Source organism: Zalophus californianus, chromosome 9 (assembly GCF_009762305.2).
Source record: "Zalophus californianus isolate mZalCal1 chromosome 9, mZalCal1.pri.v2, whole genome shotgun sequence".
NCBI lineage: Eukaryota > Metazoa > Chordata > Mammalia > Carnivora > Otariidae > Zalophus > Zalophus californianus.
Genome location: NC_045603.1, coordinates 122,068,042 through 122,086,114, shown reverse-complemented (window position 1 = coordinate 122,086,114; position 18,073 = coordinate 122,068,042). Strand labels below are relative to the sequence as shown.

The 18,073-nt window shown below is 39.0% G+C and overlaps 1 protein-coding gene across 1 annotated transcript in view; it reads left to right on the top strand.

Annotated features, from left to right (window-relative positions):
• Positions 1-18,073, top strand: part of MALRD1 (MAM and LDL receptor class A domain containing 1) — a gene marked incomplete at its 5' end in the record, with an annotated part of 847,841 nt that overhangs the window by 695,233 nt on the left and 134,535 nt on the right. Inside the window, one exon of the mRNA XM_035729081.1 lies at positions 1,044-1,307. Coding sequence (XP_035584974.1) covers positions 1,044-1,307 — 264 coding nt within the window. The remainder of the gene's footprint in view (positions 1-1,043; positions 1,308-18,073) is intronic.

Genomic DNA, 18,073 nt, shown 5'->3' with positions numbered 1-18,073 from the left:
AGATATAATATATAATCTTACATGTAATTTAAATAATTTATGAATAAAAGTTGTTTTAAAATGTGAAGAATGCAAAACTATTCCTGAACTGGTCCCCACTATCATCTGACTATTTTTTTTTTTTACTTAAAATACCGATGAGTCCATCAACAACTGTCAGAGAGACAATATGAGGTGTAAGGACGATTCCAGTAATAAGGTTCCAGCAAATTAGTACAATTATGTATATTCTCATATATTTCTGACCTCTGGAAGTTGCAGCAAGTCAACAGTCTTTGCTTATGCTTTAGGTTTTGGCTTAGAGCTGATTTAAACCATTGCTGCAGAATAGTTTCATGTGCTAAAAATTTATTAAACTAGTATTGTGTCTTTGGACACTCAAAATTTACGGGCTTCATTTGAAAAATAAGTCGGTTGGATTTGAACTACATTATCTTCAAGATTCCTGCTAGTACAGTATCTTGCCATCCATTATGATTTCACTGGTGGCTTAGATATGGCCGCATGTGACCTTTGAGCTGTCATCAAGACCCAAGGGCAACAAGCAGTGTGACAAACCCCTGGCAGATGTCTACCTCTGTGACTCAGCCCTGACCAGGGTCTCAGGAGCCAAATTTCCCAAATGGAGGCCACAAAATATTTATCAACTATCTACTGGTAGAATGACAATTCCCTTCACAAAATTCTTAAAATTGCGAACGCAGCTTTCCAAAGTGCTTAACTTACTGTGTAAAATATCTTTACTCTTCAAGGAAAATCTGATTGAGTGGTCAAATTTAAGACAGATGAACCAAAATTTCTCCTTTAATTTGAAAGTGTCCTTTTTGTAAGAATGTTGTTTCTGAGGTTAAGATGAGGCATATTAGAGATTTCTAATAGCATCTGGATGTTTGTAGAGCTCCGATCATTCCTAATTGTAGATTAATTTACTTAAATTACCATAATGTTTCATATGTACCCAGGAATAAATGTATCCTATAATGTTTCAACACTGGACAGAGCGATAATTCAACTAATACGAAAACGACTTGCTTTCTGTTTAGGTCCTGTGGCACCTCAGCCATCACCCTGTGAAACCGATCAGTTTTCTTGTATCTACACACTCCAGTGTGTCCCTCTCTTGGGGAAATGTAATGGACAGGAAGACTGCATAGATGGCTCTGACGAAATGGATTGTTCTCTCAGCCCCCCTCCTCAGCGCTGTGGTCAAATGGAGTTCCAGTGCTCGAACAACGAGTGTATCCCATCCCTCCTGCTATGTGATGGAGTGCCCGACTGTCATTTTAATGAGGATGAATCCCGCTGCTGTGAGTTATTTCCACAAACTCAGGCTGCCAGGGAAGAAATGCAGTTTTGAAAGTATAAATAGAGCTTGACAGATGAAGCAAAGTTCTCTAGAATCTTACCATGATCCTATCATCAATAACATAGTTGCTTGTATTATGTTGCTAAACAAAGCATAATGCCTAGCATTTTTTTAATTAACATATAATGTATTATTTGTTTCAGGGGTACAGGTCTGTGATTCATTCAGTCTTACATAACACCCAGCACACACCACAATACATTCCCTCCCCAATGTCCATCACCCAGTCACCCCATCCCCCCACCCCACTCCCCTCCAGCAACTGTCAGTTTGATTTTTTTCCTAGTCATTCATTCATTCATTCATTCATTCATTCATGTAGTGTTCCATGATTCATTGTTTGCGTATAGCACGAGCCCTCTTTAATACCCATCACCAGGCTAACCCATCCCCCCCAGAACCCTCAGTTTGTTTCTCAGAGTCCACAGTCTCTCATAGTTCGTCTCCCCTTCCAATTTACCCCCTTTCATTTTTCCCTTCCTACTAGCTTTTTATTTTTTTAACATATAATGTATTATTTGTTACAGAGGTACAGGTCTGTGATTCATCAGTCTTACACAATTCACAGCGCTCACCATAGCACATACCCTCCCCAGTGTCTATCACCCAGCCACCCCATCCCTCCCACCCCCCACCACTCCAACAACCCTCAGTTTGTTTCCTGAGATAAAGAATTCCTCATCTCAGTGAGATTATGTATGTCTTTCTCTGATGGACTTATTTCACTTAGCATAATACCCTCTAGTTCCATCCACGTCGTTGCAGATGGCAAGATTTCATTCCTTTGGATGGCTGCATAATATTCCATTGTATACACATATATACCACATCTTCTTTATCCATTCATCTGTCGATGGACATCTTGGCTCTTTCCACAGTTTGGCTATTGTGGACATTGCTGCTATAAACATCGGGGTGCAGGTGCCCCTTCGGATCACTACATTTGTATCTTTGGGATAAATACCCAGTAGTGCATTTGCTGGGTAATAGGGTAGCTCTCTTTTCAACTTTTTGAGGAACCTCTATACTCTCTTCCAGAGTGGCTGCACCAGCTTGCATTCCCACGAACAGGGTAAGAGGGTTCCCCTTTCTCTGCATCCTCGTCAACATCTGTTGTTTCCTGACTTGTTAATTTTAGCTATTCTAACTGGTGTGAAGTGGTATCTTATTGAGATTCTGATGTGTATTTCCCAGATGCCAAGCGATGTTGAGCACTGTTTCATGTGTCTTCTTTGGAAAAATGTCTGTTCATGTCTTCTGCCCATTTCTTGATTGGATTATTTGTTCTTCGGGTGTTGAGTTTGATAAGTTCTTTATGGATTTTGGATACTAACCCTTTATCAGATAAGGCATTTGCAAATATTTTCTCCCATTCTGTAGGTTGTCTTCTGGTTTTGTTGACTGTTTCCTTTACGGGGCAAAAGCTTTTTATCCTGATGAAGACTCAATAGTTCATTTTTGCTTTTGTCTCCCTTGCCTCTGGGGACGTGTCTAGCAAGAAGTTACTAAGGCCGAGGTCAGTGTTTGCTGCCTATGTTCTCCTAGGATTTTGACGGCTTCCTGTCTCACATTTAGTTCTTTCATTCATTTTGAGATTATTTTTGTGTATGGTGTAAGGAAATGGTCCAGTTTCATTCTTCTGCATGTGGCTGTCCGATTTTCCCAGCACCATTTGTTGAGGAGACTGTCTTTTTTCCATTGGACATTCTTTCCTGCTTTGTCAAATATTAGTTGACCATAGAGTTGAGGGTCCATTTCTGGGCTCTCTATTCTGTTCCATTGATTGTTGTGTCTATTTTTGTGCCAGTACCATACTGTCTTGATGATGACAACTTTGTAATAGAGCTTGAAGTCTGGAACTGTGATGCTACCAGCTTTGCTTTTCTTTTTCAACATTCCTCTGGCTATTCGGGGTCTTTTCTGGTTCCATACAAATTTTAGGATTATTTGTTCCACTTCTTTGAAAAAAGTTGATGGTATTTTGATAGGGATTGAATTAAACGTGTAGATTGCTCTAGGTAGCATTGATATCTTCACAATATTTGTTCTTCCACTCCCTGAGCTTGGAACGTTTTTCCAATTCTTTGTGTCTTCCTCAATTTCTTTCATGAGTATTTTCTAGTTTTCTGAGTACAGATCCTTTGCCTCTTTGGTTAGATTTATTCCTAGGTATCTTATGGTTTTGGGTGCCATTGTAAATGGGATCGACTCCTTAATTTCTCTGTCTTCTGTCTTGTTGTTGGTGTATAGGAATTCCACTGATTTCTGTGCATTGATTTTGTATCCTGCCACTTTACTGAATTCCTGTATGAGTTCTAGCAGTTTTGGGGTGGAGTCTTTTGCGTTTTCCACATAAAGTATCATATTATCTGCAAAAAGTGAGAGATTGACTTCTTTTTTGCCGATATGGGTGCCTTTTATTTCTTTCTGTGTCTGATTGCTGTGGCTAGGACTTCTAGTACTGTGTTGAATAGCAGCTGTGATAGTGGACATCCCTGCCACATTCCTGACCTTAGGGGGAAAGCTCTCAGTTTTTCCCCATTGAGAATGATATTCGCTGTGGGTTTTTCATAGAGAGCTTTTATGATGTTGAGGTATATGCCCTCTGTCCCTACACTCTGAAGAATTTTAATCAAGAAAGGATGCTGTACTGGGGCGCCTGGGTGTCTCAGTCATTAAGCATCTGCCTTCATCTCAGGTCATGATCCCAGGGTCCTGGGATCAAGCCCCACATCGAGCTCCCTGCTCCATGGGAAGCTTGCTTCTCCCTCTCCCTCAGCCCCCGCTTGTGTTCCCTCTCTCGCTATCTCTCTCTGTCAAAAAAAAAAAAAAAAAAAAAAGGATGCTGTACTTTGTCAAATACTTTTTCTCCATCTATTGAGAGGATCGTATGGTTCTTTTTCTTTTTTTTATTAATATATTGTATCACATTGACTGATCTGTGGATGTTGAACCAACCTTGCAGCCCAGGGATAAATCCTACTTGGTCGTGGGATTTGTCCTTTTAATTACTGTTAGATCCTATTGGCTAGTATTTTGGTGAGAATTTTTGCATCCATGTTCATCAAGGATATTGGTCTGTAATTCTCCTTTTTGATGAGGTCTTTGTCTGGTTTGGGGATCAAGGTAATGGTGGCCTCATAAAATGAGTTTGGAAATTTTCCTTCCATTTCTACTTTTTGGAACAGTTTCAGAAGTATAGGTATTAATTCTTCTTTATGTGTTTGGTAGACTTCCCCTGGGAAGCCATCTGGCCCTGGGCCCTTGTTTGTCGGGAGATTTTTGATGACTGCTTCAATTTCCTTAGTGGTTATGGGTCTGTTCAGGTTTTCTATTTCTTCCTGGTTCAGTTTTTGTAGTTTATACATCTCTAGGAATGCATTCATTTCTTCCAGATTATCTAATTGGCTGGCACATAGCTGCTCATAACATGTTCCTATAACTGTTTGTATTTCTTTGGTGTTGGTTGTGATCTCTCCTCTTTCATTCATGATTTTATTTATTTGGGTCCTTTCTCTTTTCCTTTTCATTAAGTCTGGCCAGGGGTTTATCATTCTTATGAATTCTTTCAAGAAGTAGCTCCTAGTTATGTTGACTTGTTCTATTGTTCTTTTGGTTTGTATTTCATTGATTTCTGCTCTGATTTTTATGATTTCTCTTCTCCTGCTGGGCTTAGGCTTTATTTGCTGTTCTTTCTCCAGCTCCTTTAGATGTAGAGTTAGGTTGTGTATTTGAGACCTTTCTTGTTTCTTGAGAAAGGCTTGTATTGCTATATACTTTCATCTTAGGACTGCCTTTGCTGCATCCCAAAGATTTTGAACAGTTGTGTTTTCATTTTCATTTGTTTCCATGAATTTTTTAAATTGTTTTTTAATTTCCTGATTGACCCATTTATTCTTTACTAGGATGCTCTTTAGCCTCCATGTATTTGAGTTCTTTCCGACTTTCCTCTTGTGATGGAGTTCTAGTTTCAAAGCACTGTGGTCCAAAAATATGCAGGGAATGATCCCATTCTTTTGGTACCGGTTGAAACCTGATTTGTGACCCAGGATGTGATCTGTTCTGGAGAACGTTCCATGGGCACTAGAGAAGAATGTGTATTCTGTTGCTTTGGGATGGAATGTTCTGAATATGTCTGTGAAGTCCATTTGGTCCAGTGTGTGATTTAAAGTCTTCATTTCCTTGTTGATCTTTTGCTTAGATGATCTGTCCATTTCAGTGAGGGGGGTGTTAAAGTCCCCCACTATTATTGTATTGTTGTTGGTGTGTTTCTTTGCTTTTGTTATTAATTGGCTTATATAATTGGCTGCTCCCATGTTAGGGGCATAGATATTTACAATTGTTAGATCTTCTTGTTGGATAGACCCTTTAAGTAGGATATAGTGTCCTTCCTCATCTCTTATTATAGTCTTTGGTTTAAAATCTAATTTGTCTGATATAAGGATTGCCACGCCAGCTTTCTTTTGGTGTCCATTAGCGTGGTGAATGGTTTTCCACCCCCTCACTTTCAATGTGGGGGTGTCTTTGGGTCTAAAATGAGTCTCTTGCAGACAGCATATCAATGGGTCTTGTTATTTTATCCAATTCGATAGCCTGTGTCTTTTGATTGGAGCATTTAGTCCATTTACATTCAGGGTAACTATTGAAAGGTATGAATTTAGTGCCATTGTATTGCCTGTAAGGTGACTGTGACTGTATATTGTCTGTGTTCCTTTCTGGTCTATGTTGCTTTTAGGCTCTCTCTTTGCTTAGACGACCCCTTTCAATATTTCTTGTAGGGCTGGTTTCGTGTTTGCAAATTCCTTTAGTTTTTGTTTGTCCTGGAAGCTTTTTATCTCTCCTTCTCTTTTCAATGACAGCCTAGCTGGATATAGTATTCTTGGCTGCAGATTTTTCTTGTTTAGTGCTCTGAAGATCTCATGCCAGTCCTCTCTGGCCTGCCAGGTCTGTGTGGATAGGTCTGCTGCCGAGCTAATGTTTCTACCATTGTAGGTTACAGCTTGTCCCAAGCTGCTTTCAGGATTTTCTCTTTGTGTCTGAGACTTGTAAGTTTACTATTAGATGTTGGGGTGTTGACCTATTTTTATTGATTTTGAGGGGTTTTCTCTCTGCCTCGTGGATTTTGATGCCTGTCTCCTTCCTCAAATTAGGGAAGTTCTCTGCTATAATTTGCTCCAATATATCTTCTGCCCCTCTCTCTCTTTCTTCTTCTTCTGGGATCCCAATTATTCTAATATTGTTTCATCTTACGGTATCACTTATCTCTTGAATTCTTACCTCTTGATCCAGTAGTCGTTTCTCTCTCTTTTTCTCAGCCTCTTTATTTTCCATCATTTGGTCTTCTGTATCACTAATTCTCTCTTCTGCCTTATTTATCCTAGCAGTTAGAGCCTCCATTTTTTATTGCATTTCATCAATAGCCTTTTTGATTTCGACTTGGTTAGATTTTAGTTTTTTTATTTCTCCAAAAAGGGTTTCTCTAATAACTTCCATGCTTTTTTCAAGCCCAGCTAGTATCTTTATAATCGTCATTCTAAACTCTAGGTCTGACATCGAACTAATGTCTGTATTGATTAGGTCCCTGGCAGTCGGTACTCCCTCTTGTTTTTTTTTTTTTTTTTTTGAGGTCAGTTTTTATGTCTTGTCATTTTGTCCGGAGGAGAATAGATGAATGAGAGAACAAAATGCTAACAGGGTAACAACAACCCCATAAAAATTTACACTAAACGAATCAGAAGAGAACCAAAACTGGGGGATGAGAAAGGGAAGGAAAAAAAAAAGAAAGAAAAAGAAAAAAAGGATATGATCCGATATGATCAGACTGAATAGATCAGTGCCATACACTAGATTTTGGGCTGCCTCCCAAAATTTTAAAGAACGAAAAACTTATATATGTACAAAAATAAAGGTAAATATGTTGAAAGGTTGCAATATGTAAAGATGAATATTACAAAAGATTTCATAATAGGAATTGATAAGAAGTTGGCTGAAAAAAGAAAGAAGAGAAATTAAAAAATAAAAAAGGGAGAGATGTAATCAGGCAGGAGACTAGAACAAAGCCATACACTGGAGAATTAGGGTATATTTTGGTCTGTTTGAAGAAACTGTATCCCAAAATTTTAAAGAGAGAACACCTTATGTGTATACCAAAAATAAGGTTAACTACAATGAAGGGATAGAATATGATGCTAAAAATGAAAAATAAAAAACATTTTTCGGAAAGGGATTGATAAGATGTTGGTTGAAAAAAGAAAAAAGAAAAATTAAAAAAAAGAAATTAAAAAAATTAATTTTGAAAGACTAAAGAATCGGGAAAAAAAGCCGTGAATTCTCTGTGCAGTATTCCCCTAATGCTGGCGTTCTGCCATTCTCATTTATCAGTAAACTTGGTCTTGGCTGGCTGTTCTTGCTGATCTGGGGGAGGGACCTGTTGCCATGGTTCCCAGATGTCTTTGCCGGAGGCGGAATTGCCCCGCCCTTGCCTGGTCCGGGCTAAGCAATCTGCTCGGGTTTGCTCTCGGGACCTTTTGTTCCCTGCAGGCTTTCCCTACAGCCTTGGAGGAGGAGAGTGAAAATGGTGGCCTCCCAATCTCCACCCGGGAGGAGCCGAGAACTCGGGGCCCCGCTCCTCAGTGCGCCCCCAGAGAAAAGCAGTCACTCCCGTGTCCCCGGTCTCCGGCCGCACCCCGTGCTCACCCGGCCTGTGACCGAGTGTTTGTATCTCTGGCACCCGACCCTGTGTGGAGTCTCCAAACCCAGCAGATCCCTGCGGTGCGCTCCCGCGCTGCTCCTCCCCTGGGGAGGAAGGGGAGTCTCCCCGGCTCTGCCGCTTGTTGGGTCCCTGCTGGAGGAGCAGTGGCCCAACTGAGCCGCAGATCACAGTTTATGGCAACCCCGAGCTGAGAGCCCGCGCCTCGGCTCCGTCTCTGCAGCCGGCTTCCCCGTTCCGATACCTGGGAGCTCTGCCACACTCAGGCACCCCCGGTCTTCCTGTGACCCCGAGGGTCCTGAGACCACACTGTCCCGCGAGGGTTCCACCCCCCGCTTAGCCACTGGAGCGACGTCCCTCAGCGGAGCCGACTTCTAACAGTTCCGATTTTGTGCTCCGCGGCTCTAGCACTTGCCAGAAGCGGCCGACGGAGGCCCCCTCCCCCGCCATCTCTCCTCCCGACTATCACCTCGGATTCACTTCTCTGCACGTCCTACCTTCCAGAAAATGGTCGCTTTTCTGTTCAGAGAGTTGTTGCTACTCTCTTCTTCGATCTCCTGTTGAGTTTGTAGGTGTTCAGAATGGTTTGATCCCTATCCAGTTGAATTCCTGAGACCAGACAAAACCCAGGTCTCCTACTCCTCTGCCATCTTGCTCCTCCTCCCTTCAGTTTGTTTCTTAAGAGTCTATTATGGTTTGTCTCCCTCTCCAGTTTCGTCTTGTTTCATTTTTTCCTCTCTTCCCCTATGATCCTCTGCCTTGTTTCTAAATTCTGGTTATCACTGAGGTGATAATTGTCTTTCTCTGATTGATTTATTTCTTTTAGCATAATACCATCTAGTTAGAGTCACATCATTGTAAATGGCAAGATTTCATTTTCTGATGGTTGTGTAACATTCCATCATTCATATATATATATATATATATATATATATATATAATTTATATATTTATATGCCACATCTTCTTTATCCATTCATTTCTCAGTGGACATCTGGGCTCTTTGCATAGTTTGGCTATTGTGGACATTGCTGCTATAAACATCGGGGTGCAGGCGCCCCTTTGGATCACTACATTTGTATCTTTGGGATAAATACTCAGTAGTGCAATTCCTGGGTCATAGGGTAGCTCTGTTTTCAACTTTTTGAGTAACCTCCATACTCTTTTCCAGAGTGGCTGCACCAGCTTGCATTCCCACCAAGAGTAGAGGAGGGTTCCCCTTTCTCCACATCCCCGCCAACATCTGTTGTTTCCTGACTTGTTAATTTTAACGATTCTGACTGGTGTGAGGTGGTATCTCATTGAGGTTTTGATTTGGATTTCCCTGATGCCGAGCAATGTTGAGCACTTTTTCATGTGTCTGTTGGCCATTTGGATGTCTTCTTTGGAGAAATGTCTGTGTCCTCTGCCCATTTCTTGATTGGATTATTTGCCCTTCGGGTGTTGAGTTTGATTAGTTCTTTATAGATTTTGGATACTAGCCCTTTATCTGATATGTAATTTGCAAATATCTTCTCCCATTCTGTTGGTTGTCTTTTAGTTTTGTTGACTGTTTCCATTGCTGTGTTTGCTTAGCATTTCTGGAAACATTCTGTTTGTAGTCACACTAATCTCTGTTAAACTTACCTGATTTCCTTTTTTATTTACATTTGGGCCATTCGTGTGGGGATGCTCCTTTGTAATTATCTTTTTTTATTGTTGCTATTACAATCCGTCACCATGCAAAGTTACTACAGTATTTTGGACTACTTTTCCTTTGCTGTACTTTTCATCCCCATGTCTTATTTATTTTATAACTGGAAGCTTGTACCTCTTAATCCCCTTGACTGACTTTGCCTAAACCACAACCCTTCTACCTTCTGGCATCCACCAGTTTGTTCTCTGTGTTTTTGATTCTATTTCTGTTTTTGCATGTTTTTTAGATTACCCATATGAGTAAAATCGTATGGTATGTGTCCTTCTCTGTCTCACTTATCTCACTTAGCATAATACCCTTTAGGTCTGTTCATATTGTCACAAATGGCAGGATTTTATTCTCTTTTTGGATGTATAATATTCCAGTGTGTGTGTGTTTGTGTGTGTGTGTGTGTGTGTGTGTGTGTGTGTGTGTGTGTGGGTATATCACATCTTTATCCATTCATGTCACAATGGGTGCTTGGTTTGCTTCTGTATCTTGTAAATAAGGCTGCAATAAACATAGGGGTGCATATATCTTTTTTCAAATTAGTGTTTTGTTTTCTTTGGATGAATATCCAGATGTGGAATTACTAGATCATCTGGTAGTTCTGTTTTTAATTTTTGAGGAACCTCTCTAGTATTTCTTGTTTTTGTTGTTGTTTGTTTTGTTTTTATCATGGCTGCACCATTTTACATTCTCACCAATAGTACACAAGTGTTCCTTTTTCTCTGCGTCCTAAACAACCCTTGTCATTTCCTGTCTTTGACACTAGCCATTCTTACAGGTGTGAGGTGGTATCTCTTTGTAGTTTTGATTTGTATTTCCTTGATGATGAATGATGTTGAGCAAATTTTCATGTGTCTGTTGGCCATCTGGATGTCTTCTTTGGAAAAATGTCTCTTCAGGTCCTCTGCCCATTTTTAACCAGATTACGGTGTGTGTGTGTTCAGTTGTGTATTTTGGATATTAAGCCCTTATCAAGTACATCATTTGCAAGTGTCTTTTCCAATTTAGTAGGTTTTTTTTTTTTTTAGTTTTGTTGATAGTTTCTTTCTCTGTGCAAAAGCTTTTTAGTTTCATGTACTCCAAATTGATAGTTTTTGCTTTTGTTTCCCTTGCCTAGGGAGACAAATCCAGAAAAATATGCTAAGGCCAATGTCCAAAAGTTTACTGCCTATGTTTTCTTTTAATTGTATGGCTTCAGGTCTTACATTTAGGTCCTTAATCCATTTTGACTTTATTTTCGTATGTGGTGTAAGAAAATGCTCCAGATTTATCCCTTTGCATGTAGCTGTCCAGTTTTTCAGCACCATTTATTGAAGGGACTGTCTTTTCCCCGGTGTGTACTCTTGTCTCCCTTGTCATATATTAATTGCCTTAGATGCATGGGCTTACCTCTGAGCTCTATTCTATTCCATTGATCTGTGTGTCTGATTTTCTGCTGGTACCATACTATCTTGATTATTATAGATTTGTAGTTTAGTTTGAAATCTGGGATTGTGGTGTCTCCATCTTTGTTCTTCTTTCTCAAGATTGCTTTGGCTATTTGGAGTCTTTTGTGGTTCCATACAAATTTTAGGATTATTTGTTCTAGTCCTGTGAAAAATACTATTGATATTTTGATGGGGATTGTACTGACTCTGTAGATTGCTTTGAATATTTTGGACCTTTTAGCGGTATTAATTCTTCTAATCCATGGACATGATATATCTTTCCACTTATTTGTGTTGTTTTCAATTTCTTTCATCAGCATCTTACCGTTTTCAGCATACAGATCTTTCACCTCCTTGGTTCAATTTATTTTTAGGTATTTTTTGATGCAATTGTAAATGGGACTTTTTACCATTTTAACAAAGGTTTGTGGAAATGGATTGAGGACATGTAGTTATAATTTCTTCCCAATGCAAGTATTTATGAAGATGGCTCAAGCAAAGGGCTATCGGCAAATATTCATCTTAATGAATATATGTAGGTAGAAGTTGGACCTGGACCACTACCTGGGTAGCTATCATGTCATTAAGAGGTCATGGAATAGTAAATCCTAAGGACATGGGTTTTAATATCATCCTTATCACTTACTACATATGCAGGTTTGGGAAAGTTATTAGAATCAGTCTTATCATCCATGTAATATTACCTTTTAGGGCTGTGAGGATTTGAGAGAATATATGGAAAATCCTCAGCCCTGCATTCAGCACCTTCTACTTTTATTATAACTAGCCTATTCATATAAGGAAGGGAGAGCGTTGGTTAAGAAGCAGTTACATAAATCATTAAGGTGAGCATAAAAGCATGGTGAGTCAAAGCACCACTACCATCTCCTTTAATTATTTATTTGCTTGGTATTATATTATGCTGTATTATATGTTTTGACATAGGTTGCAGTAATGGAGCTACACAAACCACATGTTAGTGACCACTTTTTTTTTTTTTTAAGTAGTAAAAAACAGCTTGGAACGTAACTGTCTGAGGGGACACTGAAAGAAATATAAGGCGATTTCAGTGTCTTGTCTAGAGTGGGCATCAGGAATTATAACAATCAGAAAAGGAGTACAGATGAATGCAAGAAAGAGGAGACAGCGTTTGGCTGTTTAAAGGTTTCAGTTGTAAATAAGTGAACTTCTTTTCCTAGTTTAGGCTTAGAGATTGGTTTTCCATTTCCCTGTGATTTCCTCCACGTATATTCTTTCTGTAATAAAGCCAGCTTGTCAAGTCTTACAATATTTTCTTAGAGGAAGGTAAATAAATGGAAGTGAATGAAGAAGAGAAAGCCTGCCAAGTAATTTATCCCTATTCCCATCAGGGCTCTAATGTAATTTGGTTGATAGAAATCTTATTAAGTTCAATAGAGTCATATGATATTTGATTTCAAATAGGAATGCTATTTAAATAGAAGCTTAGGAAAGTACAGTATCCTTATACTTTGAGACACCCTCTGGAAACTTGGTGTTTGATGAGGGAGTCACATTTGAAGTTCTGCTCCTGAAAGGGAAATAAGCCCATGCTAGGAATAGACTGGTATCATGAGAGTATTGCTTCGATCCATCTCTGAAATATTTAATTATGTTGTGAGTCTGTAAGGAAAATTGTATGAAAATAAACTAGGGAAAAAATGCTAGGGCAAATTTACAGAATAAAAGCGCCTAATGATGACAGTTTACCAAATGATTAAAGGCATACTAGTTTGTTTTTTTCTGGGCTTACCTATTGATTTAGAATGGAGACTTTTTAAAATTCACAGTCATTTCTTCATTCACAAACTCTCATTGAGAGTGTAATTTATGCCACATATTGTATTGGGCCTTGTTGGCAGATAGATATGGTATTAGGCCAACTCAGGTTGTGGATACATTATATATTACTGAAAGTGATAGTTAAGAATAAAATGTGGTAAGTTCTGTGACAGAGATAAACACAGAGTTATTGAATACATAGGGTACTTCCTAATTGTGGTGCTAGGGAATCTGTAAATTTTAATAAGAAAAGGGATTGCCAATTTGGAAAGACCGTAGTCCTTAGGCAAGTGAAGTAGAGATGCTTGATTCCAGTAAAGGATGGTCTGGAAATAGAGAATAAGTCGTTTGCCTGAAGCAAATTTTGTATAACTGGAGTAGAGTTTGTGGTGAGAGATGTAGAAGTAAGTCTGGAGAGATAAGCAGGGACTAGATCTTGAAGAGTCATTCCTCACCCATCATTGCCACCATCACCCACTGTTCAGGTAGTCCATGGATTGCATTGGAGTGAGGGAGGGGCTGGCTAGGAGATGTCACACTCAAGTAGAAAGGAATCAATTGGGGAACAGTGTGAAGGAAAGATTTTGATTAGATTTCAGAGACGTTCAGGTGAAGAGGAAGAGAAAGTAATCAAGAATAGTTTCCAAGGTTCTGATTTGGGCAACAGGACAGCAAATGTGCCATTTCCTGATCTGGGGCAAATGGGAAGAGAAGCACCTCTTAGGGGAAGATTGTGGCTTCATTTTTAAACGTGTTGTGATTGTGGTATTTATGGCACATCCACATGGAAATACTCAGAATGTATTCAGAATGGATATGTGGTGCTCAGGACAGAGATAAAGCAATTTATATAAATCCCGTGGCCTTCAGCATCCATGCTTGAAGCGGTGGGTGTGGAGGACATAATACAGAGGGGAAGACAAAAGCTGGAGGACAGTTAAGAAAGAAATAAACACTGAAAGACACTGAGATGTGGTCACAGGCACAAGAGGAGAGCGAAGAGAGAGTGATAACCATCAATGAAATGTAGAAAGCCTTAAGTACAGAGAGCATTCAAAGGTTGGAATGTTTTTGAGAGATCATGTAAGATCAGGCCTAAAAACTGTGGATTGGGAAAAGCACAACAGAATTCCTGGTTATCTTGGAAAGGCCACTTGCTATGGACAGGAAGGGCAGAATTCTGAAGCCAATCTTTTATAGAGAAAGTAGGCAAAGAGAGAAATCAACTGTAGACCACTCTTCCAAGAAGTTGACACTTGGAATGTGATGTAGGACGAAATAAGAGGTTTTTTGTTTTGTTTTGTTTTGTTTTGTTTTGTTTTTAAGTTGGTTGGTTTTGAGAGCTTCACACATGTTTAAATGTTGTAGGAATAAGGATTCTGAAGTGGTTACAATTTAAGCAGGGAAATCAATAGCAAATGGTATTTAAGACCTTTTATTCTTGTGAAAATAAATGTTCTAGTGATCAGAATTTATGTAAACCTGGGATGAGTTCAGCATTTCAACATAATTCATATTTAATATTGTCTTTCCGCTGGAAACATGTTTTTTTAATAAACTGAAGTGGTACATCTTTACAAAAAAATCCCCCTTCCCTTAAAAAGAAAAAGAAAAAAGGAGAAAAAAAATCAGTATGGCTTAATTATAAGGGAAAATAGCATGAAACTAGGAGCATTCCTCTTACTGATATTCCCTCAGTTCATCAGATGTTGTATCAGTCAATATCCAGGCAAGACACAGATGGCACATTGATATTGTAAAATTTGAGATTGTTTTAATAAAGGGGTTATTTATAGGGAAATAGTATGCAGAAAGAAACCACAACAGATAGTAAAAGCAGGAGCTGTTATCCCCCATAGACCAAAGGATGTGAGAGGGGGGAAGATTTGTCTTAACCTGGAGTCAAAGAGAGCCGCTTGATACAAGGTGGGGGAATAGCTGCCCAGGGTGATCTCACAGCCTCTTCCATCCACGTCCCCTCTTGCTGGTTCTACATGTCAGCCAAGCCCAAGGAGAAGCTAGAGGACAAAGAAGCATGTGGATGTGTCCTTTATAGTTCAGCTTCCTGGATCCTGAGCAGAGAGAGAAGATGCAGAAAGTTTCAGGAGAGGCCCGTGGAAGCTATCCATCAGTGATGGATGTGACTGTGGAAAAGATAGGGAAGTGGACGAGATCGGGTATGTTCAGGGTGGGATGTGCAAGACTGTTGAATCACAGACCCGTACCTCTGAAACAAATAATACATTATATGTTAAAAAAAAAAAGAAGAAGAAGAAGAAGAAGACGATAGCAGGAGGGGAAGAATGAAGGGGGGGGAATCGGAGGGGGAGACGAACCATGAGAGACGATGGACTCTGAAAAACAAACTGAGGGTTCTAGAGGGAAGGGGTGTGGGCGTGGGTTAGCCTGGTGGTGGGTATTAAGGAGGGCACGTTCTGCGTGGAGCACTGGGTGTTATACGCAAACAATGAATCATGGAACACTACATCAAAAACTAATGATGTAATGTATGGTGATTAACATAATAAAAAATGTACTGTTGGGCAAAAAAAGATAGGGAAGTGGATAGTCTACCCACTTCCTTTTTTTTTTTTTTTGACACAGAGAGATAGGGAGAGCACAAGCAGGGGGAGCTGCCGAGGGAGAAGCAGGCTTCCCACGGAGCAGGGAGCCCAATGCAGGGCTCCATCCCAGGACCCTGAGATCATGACCTGAGCCAGAGGCAGCCTCTCAACCAACTGAGCCACCCAGGCGCCCTCTACCCACTTTCTAACTTTATATTCCAATAGTAGTCAATGTGTCTTATGAAGTTGATTGCCATTTGGAAGATTTAGCATGGGCCATGCTGCTCGGATTTGTGGATCCGCCTTTATCATCAATATTTTTATTATTAGCCTTTCAGTATGTTAGCTGTGATCCCGGCATCCTATGGTGCTTCTCAATGATAGTATAAAGATCATCCCTCTGCATTTGACAGCTTCTTACAAAAATGTTCCTCAGCTTATTCAACATTAAAATCATGGTGACTGTCTTTTTCCCAGGGATACTGAAGAATTGGGTGAATATGGTTAATTGTATAATGCACATAAAAATTATTCTTCTTTCCCCCTTAAATCGTTTTTGTAGTTTTATAAAAATCATTTAAACTGCTAAGATATTTCAGCAAGAGTAGTAGTTGGTTTTAGTTTAAGGATAGAGGAGTAAATATCCATCCTGCTCCGTGCTAGGTATGGGCATGGCTTGAAAGGCTGATAGCCTTCATTCTAAGGGTAGAAGACCATGGTCACTCTGCTCTTAGAAAGGCTGGACTGCATGCATTAGTTTTCATCTTAATAGTAAATGGATACAAATCCCTAGATACATGTACCTTACTTCTGTGTGTATTTTGTATGCAGCAACAATAATTTATAAAGGAATTTTGTTTTAGGAAAGTAATGCCAATGAACCCTTCAGGAATTGCTTGTTTAATGTATCGTCAGTACCTGAGTGAATGAGGTAAAAGCTACAGAATGTTCTGTGTTACTTGGCCATACCTCTAGGATGACAGATTGAAATAAGTGTTTTTATAGACATTAAACCATAATGTTTGAATATGGTGAAAGTAGATATTGTCCAGGCAAATTTTGAAATCTGAGTTTCCTATAAATTTTATATATAGATTATTTGGAGGACTTTTGGAATTTTTCTTTGTCGTATATGTAGTAATGATGAAGGGGAAAAAGAAAGTAATGGTTTGGTTAATTTTCCTATATTCAGTACAATGCCCTTTGCTGTATGGGTTTCAATAAATACTACTTGCTATTCATAATTTATTTGCCACCTACTTTCAGAAGGAAATTGATAAATATTTATTAACTTTAATGTTATACTATTTTAAATGCCATAGAAACTAAGATTTTAGTTTTAAATTTCATAAAATGTCTAACTTTTAACTCTTAATTGTAAACTTTCTCAAAAAGGGTAAAGTAAGGCTTTTTATAAGTTGAGACCATTTATTTTGATACATATTTTTTATGTGTTCCAATACTATTTGGGCCAAAGCTGGGGATTTATACCACTTACAAGTTAGAGCTCTTCGTGGTATAGTCAACTTAAAATAAGCTATCAGTCACACTGGAAATTGGGTGAAGGAATATGGATGGATTAGTATTTTCAAGAGTAGAAGTGTTTGAAATAATGTTTCTACAGTAGATGAGTATTATCTATCAGCTTTGTATACAAATTTCAACATACTATATTATTTAAAACCTTAAAACTTGGGGCACCTGGGTGGCTCAATCGGTTAAGGGTCCAACACTTGGTTTCAGCTCAGGTTGTGATCTCAGGGTCGTGAGATCAAGCCCCAATATTGGGCTCTGTGCTCAGCACGGAGTCAGCCTGAGATTATGTCTCTTTCTCTGCCCCTCCCACTTGTGTTCTCTCTCTCTCAAATAAATAAATCTTAAAAAAATTTTTTTAAAAACCTTAAAAATATTATATGCTCTCTCAGCCCCTTGCAATGCAAAACAATGATAAACATGTGTGTATATACACAAATACACACACATGTATATGTACATGAATATATAGATGCATGTATATGTGCATATATTCATTTTTTACAAACACCTCTTCATCTATAAGAGTTGGAAGTTTATTCTATTTCCTAGTTTACTTGGTTTGTAATATCATTTATCCTGTCAATGTAGATCTTAAAATTATTTAACCTTTTGCAAAAGCTTAAAGATCATTTCTTCTGGAACCTTAGCCATTTCTCCAGTCTGGTTTCGGCCATGGTTTTTAAGTTTTTCTGCACTACCTCCTTACACAAACTCCCCAGTGAAAGGCAAACTACTTTACTCTGTTCTAATGTCCAAATTATTGATTCCCCATTTATAGATTTTGTTCCCACCCTGCTAAATAGCTTACTAGAAACATGAAAATTCAAAACATCTCAAGATTCTACTCTTTCAGTCTTTACAAACTTTCATGCACTAAAGGAACCTCTTATTTTTCTAATACTTTTCTGTACTGATGCTTTACCAATTAAGTCTGGCCTTATGGCATTTCTTTTTATTATTATTTTGAACTGTTAACTGCTTTCATAT